Source organism: Anarhichas minor, unplaced genomic scaffold, assembly GCF_050575085.1.
Source record: "Anarhichas minor isolate MPS153535 unplaced genomic scaffold, ASM5057508v1 ptg000027l, whole genome shotgun sequence".
NCBI lineage: Eukaryota > Metazoa > Chordata > Actinopteri > Perciformes > Anarhichadidae > Anarhichas > Anarhichas minor.
In genome coordinates this window covers 2,307,973-2,330,245 of record NW_027466473.1, presented here as the reverse complement: position 1 = coordinate 2,330,245, position 22,273 = coordinate 2,307,973, and the positions used below count along the sequence as shown (strand labels likewise).

General features: G+C 40.4%; 2 protein-coding genes and 1 long non-coding RNA gene across 3 annotated transcripts; all 3 read left to right on the top strand.

Annotated features, from left to right (window-relative positions):
• The first annotated feature begins 239 nt into the window (after positions 1-239).
• On the top strand, positions 240-2,423 carry LOC142960408 (uncharacterized). Its single transcript, XR_012956313.1, has 3 exons — positions 240-695; positions 1,868-1,976; positions 2,129-2,423. It is a non-coding gene; the product is annotated as an uncharacterized LOC142960408 (long non-coding RNA).
• Positions 2,424-7,260: 4,837 nt separating this feature from the next.
• On the top strand, positions 7,261-10,115 carry lim2.1 (lens intrinsic membrane protein 2.1). The gene is made up of 4 exons (XM_076102230.1): positions 7,261-7,435; positions 8,628-8,777; positions 9,010-9,144; positions 10,054-10,115. The coding sequence occupies exons 1-4, from the start codon at positions 7,261-7,263 to the stop codon at positions 10,113-10,115; spliced, it is 522 nt and encodes a 173-aa protein (XP_075958345.1).
• A 3,314-nt stretch (positions 10,116-13,429) lies between these two features.
• Positions 13,430-15,915, top strand: bsx (brain-specific homeobox). The gene is made up of 3 exons (XM_076102229.1): positions 13,430-14,063; positions 14,700-14,890; positions 15,576-15,915. The coding sequence occupies exons 1-3, from the start codon at positions 13,820-13,822 to the stop codon at positions 15,816-15,818; spliced, it is 678 nt and encodes a 225-aa protein (XP_075958344.1). The 5' UTR covers positions 13,430-13,819; the 3' UTR covers positions 15,819-15,915.
• The last annotated feature ends 6,358 nt before the right edge of the window (positions 15,916-22,273 follow it).

Genomic DNA, 22,273 nt, shown 5'->3' with positions numbered 1-22,273 from the left:
ACAGCACTCAGCAGAGTTAGCTCACGAGCCACAAACAAACAGCTGAGATGCACACACAAATACACTCGCACGTGATGAAACGTTGACTCCGGATGCCACCCACAACCATAAGCGAGGAACAAGTCACACAGCAGCCTCACCGCTAGCTCCGCTTCTAGCAACGCCGCTAATGCTACAGCACTCAGCAGAGTTAGCTCACGAGCCACAAACAAACAGCTGAGATACACACACAAATACACTCGCACGTGACCAACGTGATAAAACGTTGACACCAGATGCCACCCACAACCATAAGTGAGGAACAAGTCACACAGCAGCCTCATCGCTAGCTCCGCTTCTAGCTACGCCGCTAATGCTACAGCACTCAGCTGAGTTAGCTCACGAGCCACAAACAAACAGCTGAGATGCACACACAAATACACTCGCACGTGACCAACGTGATGAAACGTTGACACCGGATGCCACACACAACCAGTACACAGTGTTTACTGCCCTCTCAGCAAAAAAAAAAAAACTTCCTCAGATCCTGCCTAACTGAACCTTTACCTGTCTTCTTCTGGAGCGTGACGGGCTCTAGGCGACTTGAAAGGCAAACATTAGCATCGGTACAAGAAGCCATGGAATCTCATGATGGATATGCCACAACGGCAGAGGCAAGACCAGTGTCCAGATATAACGATGATCCATAGAAACCTGTGAGTGAATAAGAGCATAAAAACACTGTCCTAATGTAGAAGGTTGGAGTAAATCCCAACATTTTACATAGTTAGTTAATTATTTTACAACTGTATCATTATAAATACTATATTTCAAAATATCCCTCCTATAAGCAAAGCTCTCTAAGTTTTACTGTACTTAACTCTCAGTAAATGCGAAGTACCCTAACGCATGTTGGCACATGATTTGAAGACAGACCGCCCACTATCGACACTATTGAAACAGCAGCCCAACACAGCGACATGCCACCGTGCAGGACTTAAGAGACGCGACTGTCTCTCCCCGACAGTTCAAATGCTCACCGTCACGCTCCGAGACGCCTGGGAAATGAATCTTGCATTTGACACAACTAAGGCAGAGGCAAGATTTTCAAGATCAAATTAGAATGTTGACCTTTAGTCTTTGTGACACGTCAACATTCTAATTTATTCAGAACATGCATGTTCCATCCAGCCTCCAATGGCCGTCTGTTTGTTTCTTAGTTTGCTGGCACGTAACGTTACACATTATGGAGGAGGAGTATCCAGCTAGCCTTCCAGCTAACACTAGAGGTCCTGAGACAGGCGCACGCTAACGCGTCACCTCCATTGTAAATAGAGCAATCCAGGTGACAGATGGCTAACTAGCTGTTATATGTGGAGTGGATGTGAATTAAATCGATATTTAATATTTAATATTTACTTGCCAGCATGGCTCAGGAAACATGCAGGGTATCAGATACATTGTCATCATTCAAATGTCACTTTTCCAGCCACCAAGCACCATGATTTCCTGAGCCAGTGAAGCCTGTGATCCAGTAACTCTAAAATGGAGTTTCTCAATGAGACAGTACTTTACCACAGCTTACAATACGAAGACAAGACACGGCTTGAGCGTGTGTGGCTCATCTTGCTCGTACAGCGGGTGCACATGAACAAGCTCATGAGCCGGGGGCTTCCAGACATGCCTCAGCTTAGTGACTTTACCACAACAATGCGGCCATGCTGGCCACACACTCTTTGTAATTACTCCTGTCACATTACCTTCCCAAGTGCTGCATGAGCTCCTTACCCACTGATGATACCACATAAATGTAGACTTTCCATAACAAAATGAATATCTCAAAAGCTGGATGGATTCAAGAAAACATGGATTTGCTCTTCTGTCACAGAGGCATATTGTCCACTTTGATGGTGCATGGGATGATATCAAATGCCCTCCTGGCTGCCACACTCCAGATGGAAGAAAATAGCCTGTGGTCTATAAAAATGAAGTTAGATGTAAGTACAGCACTCAAATCTCGGGGAGAAAAAATGCTTTTTCTGGGGCATTTTGTTGTTGTCAATTGGTCTGAGCAACTTGCTGTAATGCTGGTAATGGAGCTACTCTTCTCCTTTCATCTTTGGGGTTTGTGCGTGTGTGTGTGTCAAAGCAAAGGGAGGCCGGGCTGGATATTGGAAAGAGGCACACCAGGAGAAAATGCAGCCAGACGACGATCAGAATGAAGGAAACATCGAGTCAGAGCATATTGAAGGGGTCGGCACTGGTGTGAGCTGCTTCTTCAAACATCTCCCATATCCATATTTCAAGTATTTTATTATTTAATACAGAATGAATAGGCTCGATTCCAAGTCATCATCTGCCTTGATTATATTGTTCTTGCTTTTATTGTTTCTGTCTTTACCATGTAAAGTGCCTTTGAGTACCTTAAAAAGCGCTATGCAAATAAAATGTATTATTATTATTATTATTATTACTATTAAAACTATGAGCGTCATCCTTTACAACAGTGACGGGCATCACATATCCACTTTCTGCCTACTTCAAATGTTTACTTGAGACATATTTTCCCTCAGCAAACGGAAAACTTTCACAAACACTGACCATAAACACGTTGGTCATCTCATCTCTAAGCCTTTATAGATTTTTTTGCTACTTTTGGGGAAGCGTAGCAAGCTTTAAACGCAACATTTATAACCACCTTATAAAGTTGTTATAATGAATGTGTTAGCAAACAGTTTTTACACATCCAGCAGACAGAGAGCAACATTAGCATGCATTTTTGAAGGAACCTAATGAATGTCTTCCCGACCAATCAAAGCGCTTTAACACTACATGTCATCATTCACCCATTCATACACTGATGACATCAGACATCAGAACTAACTAACGTTCATACACAGTAGGCACAGCTACAGGAGCAATTTTCCCAAGGACACATCAACATGGACTAGTGGAGCCGGGGAATCGAACCGACGCTACTCTGATTAAAGGACGACCCTGCTCTACCACTGAACCACAGTCGCCCACAATGTAAGTCCTACACTCACTCTCCTTCTAGCTCTTCACGACTCCGAGGAAAATATCTGCCACTTCAGCTGCCGGACTCTAGTTATCTGGCTTTAACTGGCTGCTGTTTGGTGCTGGTATTGTGCATTGTGTTTGTGGGTTTGTTTGAGAGGGAAAACATTGATTTTCCCTGTCTGACACAGGCATTTCTTTCCACCTGACCCACCTGTTGGGTTTGAATGTGCAGTCATTAGAACAACATGCCAAAGTGGAATTTTGTTTCATTTGTTGCCAAATTCTATATACTACAGCTTTAGAATTTTCACATCCATGTTTCGTTAACAATTTCAGGCTTGTAGCTCTTTTTATACATAATACACTCATTTAGGCAGTGGTGGGCCGTCAGGGCCTGCAAGGCCTTCTCTGCTGGCCTAAACAGAATCACAAAGTAAATGCACTACATGTATTATAATTTATAAAAAATATTTTTCCCATTATCTTATGTTCTCAATGCACAGCTACTGTCTTCCTCAGTTGCTCTGCTTCCAGTGCAGCTTGTTTTAAGTAGAGCTTTTATCCAATCAGATTTCACCTCTGTGTCTCTAGGTAAGAACAGAGACCCGAGGCCTGCAGACTCACAAGTGAATCCATGAGCAGTTTATGGGGACGATATTGTTGATTGTCATAGTGTTCAACCAATCAGATCTTTAGTTTGACATGTTGGGCGTATTCTTTGACGTGCCAGAGCCTGCTAGCTGGTCTACACGTACGTGATTGGTCAGTGGGCTAGCCTGACATGTTGGGCGGTGACAATCCCAATATCTGCTGCCTCTGTGGAGCAGACATTTTTAGCCCTCAAACGCATTAAAACCTATTCAAGAAATACAACTGGGGAGGCTCGACTGTCTTCACTGGCGTCCATGAATGGAGAAGGACTTCTTACTGGAACTAAAACACACGGATGTACTGAACAACCGTGAGATTAAACTCTTTATTAACAAAGAAAGGAGGATGCACTTTGTCTTTAAATAGTGAACAGCAGCTCTGGTAAGTGAACTGCTTTTGTTTTTACATCTGCAGTAGCTTTAATATGCTTGTTTATATATTATTATTTGTACAACTTGTTTTTATGAAGATGGATTTTTGTTTGGTTTTATATGTGATAGGAACCATTGTTACGTCCAATGTTGCTCTGGGGACATATTTAGCAGGTGCCAGTCTTGGCAACTTGGAGACTTTCTCACTAAATCTGGTGACTTTCCAAACCCTCATGGCTACTTTTCTTTGTCAAAAGCTACTAGTGACAAATCTAGCGACTTGTTCTGGTGTTATTGGAGAATTTTCTGGTGTTTTGACGTTAAAGCACGTACGTTCTGCACTGTCGTGAACGAGCAGCGGGTGCTGCCGTGAGCCCCTCCGCCGCCGCCCACAGAAGCCTCGCGCTGCAGTCAGAGCAGAGAGAAGACGCACTCTCGGCAGATAGTGTATCTATATGTGTTGGCTTCATTTTTACACGAAACAAATAATAACCGTAGCTGTGTTTCAGCTGCAGGACAGCAGTGAAGGCCCAGGTATAAAATGCACGGCCCGCCACTGCATTTAGGTCACATGCAGGAAGCAGGACAACGATCCTAAACAAAGGAGTTTTATTTTATACATCACTCTTGACAGGCCGAGTCTATCCACCTGAGCATGTGTTATTGTCAGCACTTCAACCTTAATAGTTTTAACACTTACAGACTGCTCTGTTCTTATGTACAAAGTCCTGAAGTTGGTGAAAGACAGTTTACATGAAAATAACTTTGATCCAAATGTATTCTGTCGGAGTGTTCAAGTTCCAGAAATAACGTGAATCCCAATATTTAGACATGTGCACCATTTCACTGTTATTTCTAAAGGCCACCTCAGGAGTATGTGACTTTTAATTATGTTTACCTTTGAGTGTCTTTTTAGTGGTTCCATACTTTCCCAGCTTAAGAAAATACAGACTCAAACAGGGTGGAAATGTAAAGCACAAACTCACATGTATGCTATGTAGACATGCAGAGGAAATTACTAAATGAGTATATACCAGGAAAGCCAATTAACATATGTCTTCTGCATCTTCAGTGCATTTTAATATTTACTGCTATACTGTCATGTTACAATGATGGCAACTGGGATCAGCGCATACTATTTAGATGGTCATTGTTACTTATTGATGAAATGAAAATCAGGAGTAATAGAAATGAAAACATTTTTCATAATCAAAATGAAAATGGATAGCTGTTTGAAATGACTGAAATTATAGCAGCATAATGACAAGTTCAAGTGTTGCAGCATGTGGTTGTTGGTTGTTGGTAATTTAAATAATCTGGTGTGATATGTCCGGTGTACTGTGCTCAAAGCACTGCATTTACACTATACACATATAATGACATCATGCTGATACAATATCTGCTGTCTCAACATTTTACATTGATTGTCTGATTCTCTCTCTCCTTCTCCTCCTTTGTGATTCGTATAGACTTCAGCACATTTTAAATGATGATATAGATGACCTGTATGTGATAATATTGCTTCACATTTACTGAAAGTGAAACTAAAGTTCATTGTAGCAAATTTACAAGTGAAAAACCGGCATATTGAAACTTAATAAGACTTTTAAAACGGGGTGACAGAGTTTGCTTTAAAAATTAGCCAGAACTCAGAAGCAGAGCAGCCAATGACTGATTTACTGCCTGGCTTACCCTCCACTAAAGCCAGTTCAGCCCTCTACTTTCAATCAAAACCATGAAGTCATCAGTATTACTTCAGCTTGCCACGCTTTAACCATTTCTGTTTTTTCAGCAGATTCCCAAACCACAAAACTGGTGCGTGCTGATTGGCCAGTGTCCGGCCTGGCCTATTGTCTGAGCGCTGTGTTTGTTGGAACCCCAGTTTCTCCCTATTCAACCGTCAAACGCTAGTGTTATTAGCCTGCGGGAAATCTGCCTGTCTTGGCATTATAGGATCTTGTTGTATTTTGTCAGGTAACCCTGTCTTCATAAACATCTTCATAAAAGGCATTGATTAAGGTAAGATGATACTAAATTTGGTCTAAATTTGGTCCAAATTTGGTTCATTTAGTTGTTTGTGTTTTTCTTTATATTTCTTTCTGCTATTTCCCCCCATGTGGAGACATAGCTGCAGCTCTAGGAGCTCCACAGGGAACGTTGTAAATATTAGTCATTGCTGTATCAGAGAATGTACACACCAGTTTCTGTCTCACTTTATTGTCTTTTAAAATGTCTTAATACATAACTCCATGGAGAGGAAAGTTTTCACTCTGCAGCCAATTAGGTACAAATGTACAGATATGAGACGCTTCTGTGTTCATGGGGTGAATGAAAACCCAGTCTCCTCTGGAGGCCAACAAATAAGGAAAGATAGAGATGGATATATGTTAGCCTTATACTTAGTCTTTTTTTCTTTATCTTGGTGAGTCCATTGTCTCAGATGATGTGAAGTGATGTGATTGAGAGAAAACAGTCAGCCTCGAGGTCAGTGCCAGTGACAAGGCCTCTCTTTGAATGAAAAGGAAATTCACTTAACTTGTTTTTTGTAAAGGGGGTTTAACCTGGCTGGGAAGAAATTACTTCCTAAAAATGCATTAAATCCAACTGGCTGACTGATTATTCAATAGAATTTGATAAATTCCACATAACATTGACATTATGAGACCATCTCCATTTGTTTTTACATGGCGGGGATCAAATGGATTATAAAGTGCTCTGCTTTGGACTAAGACAGCTCCTGTAACTGAGGCTGCTCAGAAAAAAATAGGATCCTGTGGAAATACAGAGCTCTTCAATGAATACACAGAGCTCTTCAACAAGCATCTATCAACCCCCCCCCAAAAAAAGAAAATAAATCAATGGCAGTCCTCTATGAGAAGGATGGCTGCAGGATATTGCATTCAGGTGGAACAATGAGCAATAGATGTATCAAGTATCAAAGCATCGCTGTGTGTGTGTGTGTGTGTGTGTGTGTGTGTGTGTGTGTGTGCACTGGTGTATGTACTGACTGATCTCCTGGAAAACAAAGTGGAGCACACACACACGGGCGACCCCGCAGCTCAATCCATTGGAAGTAATATGTTCATTACAACACAATTACTGACACTTAGAGCCTCTCTCTCTGAAGTGTGTGAGTGTGTGTGTGAGGTGGAGAGACGAAGGGGCCCTGCCACTGACCGCTGATGCTAAGTGACCTTATGTGTGTGTGTGTGTGTGTGTGTGTGTCTGCAGGTGCAGGATGTACAGCTTTATGGGTGGAGGTTTGTTCTGTGCAGGAGTAGGGAACATCCTCCTGATCGTTTCCACAGCAACCGATTACTGGATGCAGTATCGGCAGTCCAGCAACTACATGCACCAGGGCCTGTGGCGCTACTGTATGCCGGGCAAATGCTTCCCACACAATGACAGCATCGGTAAGTGTTGACACAGAGGGTTCATGGAGATAACTGGGAAAGTCACAAACATTTCTCAACGAGGCAGAAATCATTTCATTGGCTGAGGTAAAGCTCATCTTTACTTGACAATGGTGGTAACGAGGGACGCGATGACAGATTGCGTGAAAAAACAGTTGATCAAGGTGAATATGTATTATTGGGATAATCAGGAACATCCTGATGTGAAAAAGCTGTCAAGCTCACTATCATGGTAGTGAAGTGACAAATAGAGGTTGATTTAAAAAAATACAGGAATTATCATGTCAGAAAGGGCAGACTCACACAGTGCTGTTTTTTCTTTTATGTATCCTTTATTTATGGAGAGGGAAATTATAAATTCCTAATCATCGATTTATGATTGTTTGTTTTTCACTGAAAAGGATGTTCACTAAAAAAAGATGTTTTCTCAGTTATACAATAAAAATAATAGTTTCTTAAAAAAAACTAAGGTAGAGTGATTCCAATATGTTTTAATGCCGTTTTAAGAGTTTAAAGAATAATGTTGATGATTATCTATCGTGAATCGCAATTATTTTGGCCAGAAAAATCATGACATGAAATTTTCATATCGTCCCATGACTAGCAGTAACTATGTCAAACATTCAGCATACTGGCAAACAAAATGCTTTTATTCTTAATTTGAATTTGGAAGTGTAGCTTTGCTAACTTGCAGTAGCATATTTTAGCAGTAGCATATGGACTTCATGTCGCTCGCCTTTTTCACTGGATTTTAGTCTAATGTAAGAGATATTTATGTCACAAACACATAACATTTTCATATTAAATACAATAGAAATTAGGGTAATATTTGTCATTACAGAATAACACAGAGAATGTGCTTTTTATTTAATAACAAATAATATGCTGTGATACTTTGATATTTAAAAAGAAAAGTTATGGTTATGGTAAGATTTGGTCATTGTGATACTTTATTTAGTTTAAAAATAACAACTGTCTCTGCCTCCCAAACAGCAACTCAACTCTATATTAGTGTGTCATGTGGTCGATGGTTTTTGTTAAAGATCAGATTGATATATTCAGGATTTCCATCTGACATGGATAAAATGAGGTCTATTTTTTTCTCATCATATTGGCGTGTTAACATTGCGTGAACTGTTGACTTGCACTGACCAGACCACTGACTTCCATTGACATTTGACCTTGTCCACAGCCCACTTAGACGCCACCCGTGCCCTCATGATCCTCTCTCTTTTGGCCTGTTTCATCGGCATCATCATTGGCATTATGGCCTTCATCCATTACTCCTCCTTCGACAGGTTTGACAAAACCTTTGCTGCAGGCATATTGTTTTTCATCTCATGTAAGTTCAACTCTATTGTATTGTTTTTCTTCTTTGTTGGTTTGGTTAGAGCTGTAACTTGCAAATGATTTGACCTTAATTGATCAATCCATGGTCACAAATGAAATACCTCAAGAAGCATAATTTCAGTGATTTTCCAAACGAAATATTCCATGAGCAGCCAGTAGTAATGTTTGTCCATTTCTACAAACATTTTCTTTATGTTTCATTTTTTTCTTTTTGTCCTGCCCAGGCTTTTTAGTGTTTCTAGCAATGGCTGTGTACACTGGTGTGACTATTAACTACTATGGGAAACGCTACGGAAACTGGAGGTTCTCCTGGTCCTACATTATTGGCTGGGTGTCAGTGGTGCTTACCTTTTTTTCAGGTAAACATGCAACCCAACGAACCGAACTGCATTATATTTCCTCTTTCACAGCAGTGCCACCTGTGTCAGGGTTCCACTCGTGTTCTCTTTGAAATGCAGTGACATTTGGCTGTGATCACTTTCTGCTAAATGTTAACTTCTTGAATGAGTTCCTGGATAAGCAAATAGTGCACTCAGTGAGGTGTACCGGAAACCTCTGCTTGGAGGACATATTTTATAAAGTCATGGCAAGCAACAGGCTCAACATTTAAATGTTACATTAGATCATGTATCCTTTTGACAATGCAATGTAAGATAGCAGATACAATTGTTTTAACCTCCATATTGTCAATGCCTCAACTTGAACCTGCATAACTAGCTAATGCTATTTACACTGCATGTACTATTTTTAATAAAGACAACAACAGTAGGTAGAGTAGGTAATATCAGACAATGCAACGACTCACTTCCTGAGCAGAAAACAGTCAAGACCATATATGGGACAACCCAGCTGAATCAATGATGGGACATTATCAGTAAGTGATGCTTGTAGTAAGTGCTCATCTCTGAATCCTCCACCATGCTGTGCAGAACCTGCTGTTCAGCAGGCTTTTCACTATACTGAATATGAAAATAGTTTAGAGGTAAACAGCACCCATATGCTGAAAATACGGGCGGGCGTTAAAACTGAGGCCGAAAACATCTGCAAAAAACTATGGTAACTAACAAGGAAGTGGTGGAGAACAACACAACAATGATACACATTTATTTATAGTTATTTGTATCATTTGTATTCATTAATTGGATGCCAAATAAACAGTGTCATTTAGGTTTTCTATGCACTTCAAATGTGTTTGGACATAGCAGAAATCACAAACAATAGTTCATTTCCTGCTGGATAACAAAGACCTGCCCTCTCTTTCTCTCCAGGTATATTCTATTTGTGTGCCTATCGGATGCATGAATGCCCCAGGAGCACTAACTCTCATTAGAAGACTGACACCATCATCCAGAAATAAGCCATGGATTATGATCATGAGAGCTGCATCGAGGCTGTGTGTGCATTCTCACCATCAGCATGGAAGCAGAGCTTAACACTTTGAACATGAATGATCAAAGTTTAAATGATTCCAATAAAACAATTGGGGAGAATATGACTCTTGCTTTTAATCCACAGACACTGTGCATATGTTGCTCACTCTCTTTAAGTCTGCGTGATTTACTCATCTGCTGTTACTGTGCCTCTACAGTTCTTTTTAGCATTGTATTATAATGCTTTTGGAGGCTGACCAGCTGGTTTTATGTCAGAGTCACCCATTCAGAGCCTATCGCTTTATGACACTGTGTGTCAAGATAGAGTTATTACTAGGGTAGCCATGTCTATAATGCATTTTAAACATACTTTTATTATGCTTATATACTGTATTATTATAGACATATTCATAATGTTTTTTTACTATTTATATTATAAAAACACATTATAAAGCATTGTAGAGTGACTAATAAGGTCAACAATCATATTACTTCATAATTCTTGGTCACTCAGTGACATTTTTTTGTGTTGTTCTCAATAAACTTTATATTTTTCCATTTACTTAGAGCAAATAGTGACCATTATAGTTATAACCACCTATAATGTGTTATATCTGCCGATACCTGAGGAATGTCATTACTTCAACTGAGAGTAATCACACTATAATGCATTATGCCAGTGATTATAATGAATTATATATATTATGACCAGCAACTATGAAGTATTATGATACTTTATATATACTATACTATAGTTTGTTATTGTTATATAGTATTATGAATGTGTGTTTTGCAAACTATACTGCATTATAATATATATATATATATATATATATATATAGGTTTTTTTTAAAAGCACAACCAGATGTACATTTCAAAAAGATTGTTGGCAGATGCAAAGAAGTCACACAAAGAAAAAGAGATATGCCTACATGAAAACATTCTGGAGGGTGCATTGAAAAGTGCCTATTGACGTTGGTCCTTGTTTTAGGGCAAGTTTTAAACCGAGCAAACAAATATATGATACGTGTATGAGTAGAAAGAACCATGAGGGATCTATGACATACTGTATGTTCCTCGGATTTAGAATAGATAAAGGTGGGTTATTAACCTCCTAGCGTTCACTATCTCCAGCACGGCCAGTATTACTCGTTCTAAGAAGTACCCTGCACTGCTGCAAACCTCTTATCCAAACGTGCCACTTAACGGAGTGATGCACTGCCTGACCGGCTCAAAATTTTACTTAATGAAATGGCCGCATAAAGCCGCTTAACCGCGCCTCAAGAATGGATCCTTTAGACGATTTCATCACCATTTGTTTCATTTACTTTCTAATTTTCCCCTAAAAGCAACTTGTTATCCTGGTGTGCGCCAGAAAAGGGATTGACGCCCAGCCAGGTGCAGCAGGATACCTCCATCTGCTATGGCCATGTCTTTAAACGCGTTTTTTTTTTCTGCTGCTTACATTAGAAAAAGGGGAAAAAAATGTATTGGTTTTGACTATCGAATAATGTTATGTGTTTTCTGCATTACTTTTCTGACCTATTCTGATGGAAACATCAATGAGACAATGTGTATCTAGAGGAAGGATGTAATGACTGAATGAATTAGTATAGAGTCGTCTTAAGGTAGAGCTAACGTTCAGTACCCACCATGCCAAACGTGTTTGATTTGCAACCATCCAACTATGCTAATGTGCATTTTGAGCGCACGTGTCCATTTAACACAAACCTATGCAAACTAATGCAGCGAAGAAGCACTTTTCCAGCGCAACTGACTGACAGTAATTAATTTGTTCTCCCTCCATCTGATCAAATGGAAATCCTGTCCTCCAGCACCAGGATTACAGCTTCCGCTTTAACATCTCCCTTAATTGCCTAATAGCATTGCAGCGTGAATTCTGCCTACGTTAAGACACTTTCACATTAACCGGCCTGATTGGAAATGTGATGACAACACCATATCAACAAATTATGGCGCAGCGCTTTCTTTCGCAAATGGGCACAAGAGCGGCACTTGTACTCTCCCAGATTTGAATACCGACAATTACAGCCAATTTGGGCGGAATTACTAGACAGACCAGTAGCGGTACAATCCTCCTGCGACACGGGCTACACGACTTCATTTAAAAACCACTAACATGAACGGAGAGATCAGAAGTTACCCGAGCGAATTAAAAACACATGTGGTCGCATGTTCAAGTTTCAAGACAAGAAATCTTAAGTTCCGTGTCAAAAGCATGGATGAGAGAGCTATTATAGAATTATAGGAAAACACATCAAATCGCTCAAGTCCATTCATATTGTAGGGATATTATAGAAACGCCACATTGATGCCATGAGAAATACAATTTAGACTAATGGTGAAATACACACAAAATGCCTATAAATATAAATGTGTGTGTTTTTACCAGCCACGTGTAATAACGCAATAATACTGCCACATGACATGAACTAATTTTCCACATATTAAAAGGAAATTTACCAAAGAAGAACTTTAGGCATATTCAAATATTTTAACCAGGAATAATATTAAGGATTTTATAGAAGTCACCATTAGGCCTAAAATGGAAAGTAGATGTTCCTTACAATAAAATAAAACAACGAAACCATCGAACCACTATACCAACAAGCGGGATTTTCAGCACCATGGCAAGCGCCAACAACTAAACCTCTTAGATACTTAGTGAGCAACATGCTGCAGATTCCATGAGGAATAGCTCATCTCCTTTGTGTTCATATGTTTTCAGGAGATGCAGAGATGCTGCAGGAGCTAAGCGTTTGTTTCTGAACGTGCTTCCTTTGTTTATTATGTCCTGTTAGAGCCCGAAAAAGAGTGGCGATCCGACAAACCACAAAAACACTAATATAATAAAAAATTGAGGAATTGGCATAACTATATTCATAATATAGCCTACAACAGAGCATAACGAAAGACAACTAAGTGTAGAGGCTGTTATAACATATATTAATTGTGGGCTATACATTTGGCTGTCTCACATCAGAAAAGCTGCTGTTAAAGTATAGTAATAATACACAACTAAACTAGCCCATAAATACCCCGTTAAATGCGTAATAAGCATCATACTGCAGACTCCAAGAGAGATGGCAGCTACATCTCATTAGTATCCATAATCAACATTTAGTACAAATTTTGTTCGTAGGCTCAATAAAGAATAATTCTTCCACAAGGCCATGTGTGCTCGCGAACCTGGCAAAAACAGCATGGTTGCTAGGCAACCACATAAGCACCGCTACGAGTGGTGATTCTCGGATGGATTTTTAGTTGCTATTCAAATGAACTGTGATGCTCCGGTCACAGGTGCGCTGCATTTCTGGACTCTTGTTTGCTTTTTTATTTTTATTTTTTCACCAGCTCCGGACTTGTCTCAGCCAATCAGAGCGAAGAACGGGCTCCTCACGTCTCCCCTCCGCCCATCCACAGCTTTAATTGGCTGGTGCGTAAATCAATTTCCCCAATCCGCTATCTGTCTGAATAAATGCTTGTTGGAAGTCTGCCCTCCCACTGAAGTCTCTGTAATGCTCGGCGAAGTGTCATTCACTGATCACACAGGGACTGCATTTAAGCCTGGGAGACTTGGGGAGAAGAGGCAGATGCTGATGTAGGTTTGAAGGCAGGGACATAACAAATCCAAACTAGCACCATGAGTATGAACTATGCGTCTGCGGTGCCCACGCAGAGGTCGACGTCGTTTTTCATTGAGGACATCTTATTGCACAAACCCAAGCCGCTGAGAGACGTCATTCCTTCGCCTTTCTGCGGCTCCCTGGCCTCCCGGATGCCCATCCTGGAGTATGGATACCCGCTGATGCCAACCCCGATCCTGGCGCCACATCCGCACCATCCTCTCCACAAGCCAGAGCACCACCAGTACTTCTTCACTTCTGGTAAGCACGGGAGAGCCTGTGAGTGAGAGGTGTAGAGAGAGAGAGAGGCCTTAGTGTAACAAGGAAACTTGTGTCAGATAAAAGACAGTTAAAGTGGCCATGCGGCTGGAGTCTAGAGCTATAAACGCTGTATTTGATTAGTCACAACGGAAAGTCATGATCAACTCTTGTGAATTTATGGATGTATTACCTTATAGTAGCTACACTATAGGGAATGACATCATTTGCAGTGATAGACTTGTTGAAATGAGTCACATAGCCTACGAAATGCAGGTGGGAATGAAATGTAGAACTCTCCGGAAATAACAATAACCAGTACGTAGGCTACCTTATTCAGTTCGGCTTTTTTTCAGGAGATAATTAATATATAGCAATTTAATATAATAATTAAGTTGTTCAAACGGCATTAAAATGTACGTTTTTTATTTTCATCTTAATTTAAGCCCAAAGGGCAATTATGCTGCTCTGATTATTCTGTAAATTAAAATATGTTTTTGCATTCATTATAAAGTAATGTCATTAAAATATGAACGCCTATTATTCCGTTACAGTTTCTCAGACATATAAAGAGTTTGTGTGTGTTATGTTGTTGTTGAACAGTTAGAATGTCTCATCACTTGTTCTTACCACCTGTAGGCATGCAGATGCCGGCCCTGTTCCAGCACCATGCAGAGTTACCGGGGAAGCACTGCAGACGCCGGAAGGCCCGGACGGTTTTCTCCGACTCGCAGCTTTCTGGCCTGGAGAAGAGGTTCGAAGTCCAGCGGTACCTGTCCACACCGGAGAGAGTGGAGCTGGCCACGGCGCTTAGCCTGTCCGAGACTCAGGTACACACACAGACACACACACACATCTGAAAGCAGGAGATACAGGGATGCTGCCATGGAGCAAAGTGTATGTGAACGTGGTTCCTTTGTTTATTCGTTCAATACTTATTACTCTTCATGACCCAAAGAAAAGCGGCGGCCCGCCAACCACAAAACACACAAACAAATAGATCATTAAAAATACAGACATCGGCAAAATGATATTACATGTTAAACAACAGTGTACGGCGATATATGGGGCCTGTTATAAGACAATTCATTTTGGCTGTATATCTGGCTATTTCACTCTTGACGAATTGCTGTTTGTGTCTAATTATGTATGAAATACAATATAATAATACATAAATCATATACCTCCAGGGAACAGATGGTTTTTCAAATTCTACAGGTCATTCTCAGATTGTAAAGCCCACTGGGGCAAATTTGTGATTTTAGATTTTGGGTTTTACAAATAAATTGGATTTAATTTTAAAAGTCTACTTCTGACTATATATGAAATTTAGTAGCAAACATAATTCAACAGGCCAACTCTTACTGTGTCTTTAGGTGTATAACCCAAATTAATAATATTGACTTACTTAAGGGATTTCTTTAGATCACAGATCATAAAGGGATGAATTGCGTATATTTAGGATCGTTTTTACAATTCACATAATTCACTCTCACATGCACAACTGCCGTGCAGGTAAAAACGTGGTTCCAGAACCGGCGGATGAAGCACAAGAAGCAGTTGAGGAAAGCGCAGGACGAGCGGAAGACGCCCGGGGAGCTGGACCGATCCGCGGAGAACTCCAGCGAGAGCGAACTGAACGAGAAGAGCGCGGAGGAGATGAAACATGGACTGGAGCCGGACTCGTACCTGCTGGAGGAAAACGATGACGATGTGGACATCGAGGATGACATTTGCTCCCCGGATCATCTACTATAGTAGGCTGCAGAGTTGTTTTAACTGCAGCTACTTCCGCACTGTAAATGCACTGTAGATAACGGTGGCCTCTTCTCCTTACCATTACAAATATATAGCGTATTACTGTTTTCAACATCAAGGGGGAATAGGCTTTACAATACAATGTTAATATTTATTCAAACATGCAAAGTGGGCCCATTGATTTTTAACATTTGCCCCATTTCCTCTATGAGAGTTTTCGTGTTGTTACATCCGACAAGACACAGAATAATTCACGCTTTTATTATTACTATTATTAGTAAAAACTAGACGTTTATTTTGACATGTCATTTAGCTATGTCTTTTTTATTTTCAGAGCGAAAATGTGTACAGATGGTTATAAATAAGCCAATGGAACAGCTCTTTGCTTTGTAACATAAACGCGTCATGCTACCCATCCTTTTGCACTTTTATCCCAAACGAAATTTGCCATGCTCTTCTTTTTTTATGGTTATCTCTTTTATTTTAGTGTATTTTTTATATATTATTTGCTGTTGTTCATATTGTTGAAAGTTTTGTAAATTAAGTTTTGGTCGAAGATACTTCAGTGACTGGCATTTATATTTGTCTGTAAATATATATATATAGTATATAAATTAATCGGTTATCGGCTTCGTTTATTCTGTTATCCCTTTATTTTTTCAAAGCCAATTTGTTTGTTCTTTACAGTTTTATACCTCCACCTTGCAGGGATTATTTGGGGAAAAAATAATAACTACATTAATAGCTACCGAATGGATTATTAATGTGGTTATTTTTCTGCATTAATATGCAGTGCTATTATTTAAGCTGCACGTGCGCATGGGATCCTGTTATCATGGTCAATTGTTGAAGTGAGCTCAAACGGCTCTTTGCTCGGCTCTTGTCAGCCTTTATTGAGGAACCGGTCTCCACAGCATGGAGCTCCGTTCTGAATGCGAGGCTGCTTGTTCTCTGCGGGCATCCTGCGCGGTGGCCTGGAGCCCGCTGCGCTTTCAACCAACTAACACAGAGGAAAAACACAGACAGCGAGACATCCCCACTAGTCAGCAGCTCTCTAACGCGATGCTACACCATACTGCAGGTTTAAGATTACTGTATCTATTCCTCACTAAAGGTAAGCCTCTGACAGGGATCTTTGTTTATTGACACACTGAATTTACAAGGATATTTCTCGTTAAATGATGCTCAGCTTAGAATTAAATTCACCAAAAACAACAGCAGGATGTTTACTTCATAACACTCACGGATGTGGCACGTGCATTCAATAACATCTGTTTGTGGTAAAAGCTTGATGGATGAATTTCGGTCAAGAAAATCAGTCATGACAACAGTCATCAGATGGAAATATCTTCATATCTGGACCACCAAAAGAAATGGTTAATTTTTTCAGAATAAAAACAATTATAGTGGCGCAGCTGTGTTGAACACTTGTGCTTATGGCAGCAATGTGTTTCTGCTGGTAAACTGTCTCTGAAAATGCAGATAATGACTCCATGTGTGTAAAATATTTGGTCCTAAGGCAAGTGCTTGGAAATCCAGTAGCCTTATATTTTTCATGAAAATGTGTTTTTCATATATTTTAAGTCATGGTCAACACCGCTGATAATAATTTAATATGAAATAATACATATCTGACCCCCAAAAAAATATTGTTTTTGCACAAAAGTAAGAGAATTTAATTAGCCAAGAAACAAAATAAAAATGCCGCCATAAACCTTTTTTTCGATGCAGAATGTGGCAGGGAAATGTTATTTAGATTTGAACTGTATTATTATTTCTAAATCAGCAGCAGTCCAAATTCAGTTTTGCAGTAAAAATACATTTTTACACATTTCATTTGTATAGTGTTAAGACATAACATTCTGAGTTTTGTTCCTGGAACAAATGGAACAAAACAACAAAAATCAATCCAAGAAAAACATTCAATGCACATTTTGGCATTTTAATGTCAGTGAACATTCTAAAGATTTTTGATTTGTGTAATCTGGTAACATTATCATTTGGAGCTGGAATTTCCTGCAGTGCCGTTTTGCCTGCATGTGTTTTAAGCAATATGGTGGATGCTTTTGGACCATGTCAGTGTTATTCTATTAATTCACTAGCAAAGCAATATACTAATGGTCATGCTGCAGGATGTCTCATTCACATAATCTTTCAATAATCTTGTTAAACGAATGTCAAGCATATCAACTAACATCAAATCCACTTTGCACATTTGACCTCCGGTCCACGGACAGCTCTGCTGTAAAACTGTAGAAGCAGATTAATAAAAAGATCAGCCTTCTTGTGAGTGTTGTAGTCAACTCTTTATTGTCCAATTATTACTGTGATAACAATGGAGGGAGGTGTAGTACATTTTTTTTTTTTTTGATATTTGATAACACATGAGCCACATACACATACGCACATCTAAGGCCCTGTCCACATTACTCCGTTTCTACTCCGTATTTGCTACGTTTACACTGAGCGGCCACACTACGCCGGAGTACCCTATGAACGGAGGAATCTGAAAACTCCGCCAAGGTTGGAGGTATTTCAGAACTCCGAGGTTGCGTTTGCGTGTGGACGGTCAGATACGGATGTGCTTAGAAAAAATTACGCCCACACCCGTGTTCGCTACTGGATTGGTTCTTGGCAACCATGACATCTCCGTCCCTTATTCGTCACACTCACTATCACGTGACCCGTACCCGGAAGAAAACAAACTGGGCTACCAGCGATTCATTTCAACATGGATAACTAATTGCAAGCGTTGCTGCTAGCACAACAGCTACATGATGTTGCTGCTAGCACAACAGCTAGCAGCAGCTAGCAGCTGTTGTGCAGTAAAAGTCTGCATTTCTGTGGAGGAAGCAGCTGTTGGAGTGATTAGCGAGCGGCGTGACCAGCATCAGCCCTATGGAGCAGCTCGTTGTTTTTAGATTCACGCTGCACTAACGTTTTACTTCTTCCGTTTGGTAGCCTTGAGAGACCTTAGTCTGTAAGTATGTATTTATGGAGCATGAAAAGATGTACGTAGATATATTCTATTCGCGTGTTTAGTATAACATTTGTGTTGTATTAAATGCTAATCGCGGTTAGCATTTCTCCATTGGCGGTAATGTTCAAATTAGCTTAGAAGCTAGCTAGGCGGACATGACGTTCAGAGCTACTAGTGAGAACAGACATCAACAACACGGAGGAAACGAGTGAGACGTTTGTTGACCATATTGATGGACCCATAATCAAGTAAACGTTTATGTGTAAGTGTTGATGTTAAAGTAAATTTGGAGAGAGAGAGAGCGAGAGACCCGCAGCGCTGTAACTAAGTCTGAAAAATAAAACTTCTAAAACTTTCCACGAACTGTGTCTGTTTGAGTTGATAGAGAGAGATTTTAGAGGAAGATCTTAAGTATCAAATACAACCTTTCATTATTAAAGACTACTTTATTACTCTGTCGTATTTTTATTTTTTTTAAACTAAGCAAGCAATTCACTTCCTGTTTACACCGTCACGCGCATGCCCAGTGTACGTTAATGGTCACGTGCTGTCCGCCTTCGACGGCTGCCGTGTGGACGCAGATCAACTCGAGAATGATGCTGAAACTCCCGTGTGGACGGAGATCGTTTCTATTTGACAAATCTGCATCCAAGGAGAAACGGAGTAGTGTGGACAGGGCATAAGAGTCTTTGGCCCTGTCCACATTACTCCGTTTTTACTCCGTATTTGCTACGTTTACACTGAGCGGCCACACTACGCCGGAGTTTTGGAGCACCCTAAACGGAGGAGTCTGAAAACTCCCCCGAGGTTGGAGGTGTTTGAGAACTCCGGGGTTGCGTTTGCGTGTGGACGGTCGGATACGGATGTGCTTAGAAAAAAATATGCCCACACCTGTGTTCGCTACTGGATTGGTTCTTGGCAACCATGACATCTCCGTCCCTGATTCGTCACACTCACTATCACGTGACCCGTACCCGGAAGAAAACAAACTGGGCTACCAGAGATTCATTTCAACATGGATAACTAATTACAAGCGTTGCTGCTAGCACAACAGCTACATGATGTTGCTGCTAGCACAACAGCTAGCAGCTGTTGTGCAGTAAACGTCTGCATTTCTGTGGAGGAAGCAGCTGTTATTGGAGTGATTAGCGAGCGGCGTGACCAGCATCAGCCCTATGGAGCAGCTCGTTGTTTTTAGATTCTAATGAGAAGACATGCTGCACTAACGTTTTACTTCTTCCATTTGGTAGCCTTGAGAGACCTTAGTCTGTAAGTATGTCTTTATGAAGCATGGAAAGATGTACGTAGATATATTCTATTCGCGTGTTTAGTATAACATTTGTGTTGTATTAAATGCTAATCGCGGTTAGCATTTCTCCATTGGCGGTAATGTTAAAATTAGCTTAGAAGCTAGCTAGGCGGACATGATGTTCAGAGCTACTAGTGAGAACATACATCAACAACACGGAGGAAACGAGTGAGAGACGTGTGTTGACCACATTGATGGACCCATAATCTAGTAAACATTTACGTGTAAGTGTTGATGTTAAAGTAAATTTGATGAGAGAGAGCGAGAGACCCGCAGCGCTGTAACTACGTCTGAAAAATAAAACTTTCCACGAACTGTGTCTGTTTGAGTTTATAGAGGGAGATTTTAGAGGAAGATCTTAAGTATCAAATACAACCTTTCATTATTAAAGACTACTTTATTACTCTGCCGTATTTTTTTTTTAAATTAAGCAAGCAATCCACTTCCTGTTTACACCGTCACACGCATGCTCAGTGTACGTTAATGGTCACGTGCTGTCCGCCTTCGAAGGCTGCCGTGTGGACGCAGATCAACTCGAGAATGATGCTGAAACTCCCGTGTGGACGGAGATCGGTTCTATTTGACAAATCTGCATCCATGTAAAAACGGAGTAATGTTAGAACAGTCCCGATTACATGTTTTATTTTCTTTTACCATAAACTGCATCTCTGACTGGGCATTTGACAATAGCATGCGTTCCTCTCTTGGAACGCATGAGAGGAACATGGTAACATGCTGGAGTTGCCATCCTTTCCTGCCTTTTGAAAAGCAATTCATGTCATCTTCAAAATGTGATTGTGATTAACAGGCAGTGGGGGAAAAAACTACGTGGCGAACAGGCCATGCAGAAGGTGATCAATTAAAAGATTAACAGTTTGCAACACATGGACAGGGCCCTGCATTTGGACCTAATAGCAGGGCCATCAGCTCATTTTCAGGAAGCCTGCCGCCGACTGAAAGCGTGCTTCTCACATCAAAGCCTCCATGTCTGCCTTAGCTTCCCAATGGGCAGAAAGGGATGCTAATTTGGCCCCCTTCATGTATAGCGGGGAGAGACTCTTTCAATTAACTGGATTTCAATGGCAAAAAATGAGTAGGTGGGACCTAAAAAAGAAGCAAAGAGACTCAGTCTGGATAGGCGGCGTTTCTCATTAAATTAAAAAGGGCTCGGTCATTTGTTTCCAACCGCCCATCTGAGGACTTAACACTAAAAACACAGGGCTTCAAAGAGTCCATGATGGGTTAAATAGAGACTATAATCTCATTAAAATATTGCACAGAGGTAAATAGTGCTTTGATAATGATCTGAGGGTTCAATTAGTAAAATGAGCTGATTGAGAGTGCTTTGTGTTGGGGAGGAGTTACTACTTACAATAAGGCTATAAACGCAGGACTGCGAGCAAATCAGGGGAGCTTCAAAGTGTCATCTTCATTTGAGCAGGTTTTCTCTTCCGTGAAGGGGGGGTTGTGACCCACAACAAAGGGCGTGTGGAATATTCTAAGTTAAACAGTGTGTAATGGGGTGAGAGGAGACAAAGTGATAAGGTGGCTAAAGCAACAATATGGGGAAAATTGAGTGTGGACATTAACCAGTGCTGTGGAATAGTTGGAGGTGGACTGAATCAGTGCAGTCAGTGACATACAACAACCACATCATTGCATTGAGGCCAGTAGGTCTTCAGAGAGATGCTGTTAAATATTGAGATATACAGTTATGTCTGATAATAAGTGCAACTACGAAAATCAATATAATGCATAGAATACAAATCTAATGTAATCTTTACTGCTTGTGGTAGGTGATAGGATGTTCCTGTGTGTAAATATATATTACAGCAACAGGAAGGACGGATTCAGAGCAACACCTGCTTCATCATTCATCTTAACACACTGGAGAAGAATTCATGACTAACAAGTTGGATGTAATAGACGAGGCATAACAACAGAATTCATCCCAAGTGTGGGGGGCATCTTTATCCACCTAATTCCTTCTCTAATCATTCTCAAATATCTAGTAAGGTCCTGTTCAGCCTACCTCAGGTACGCAGAGTTGCTTTGACATGTTTTTAATAGCAGTATTGTTTGCGCATAGAGAAGATAACATCAAGATACTATTAAAATGTTATATTTTGCAACATAGTCTATCCATTTCAAGTGCAATAGTTCTCA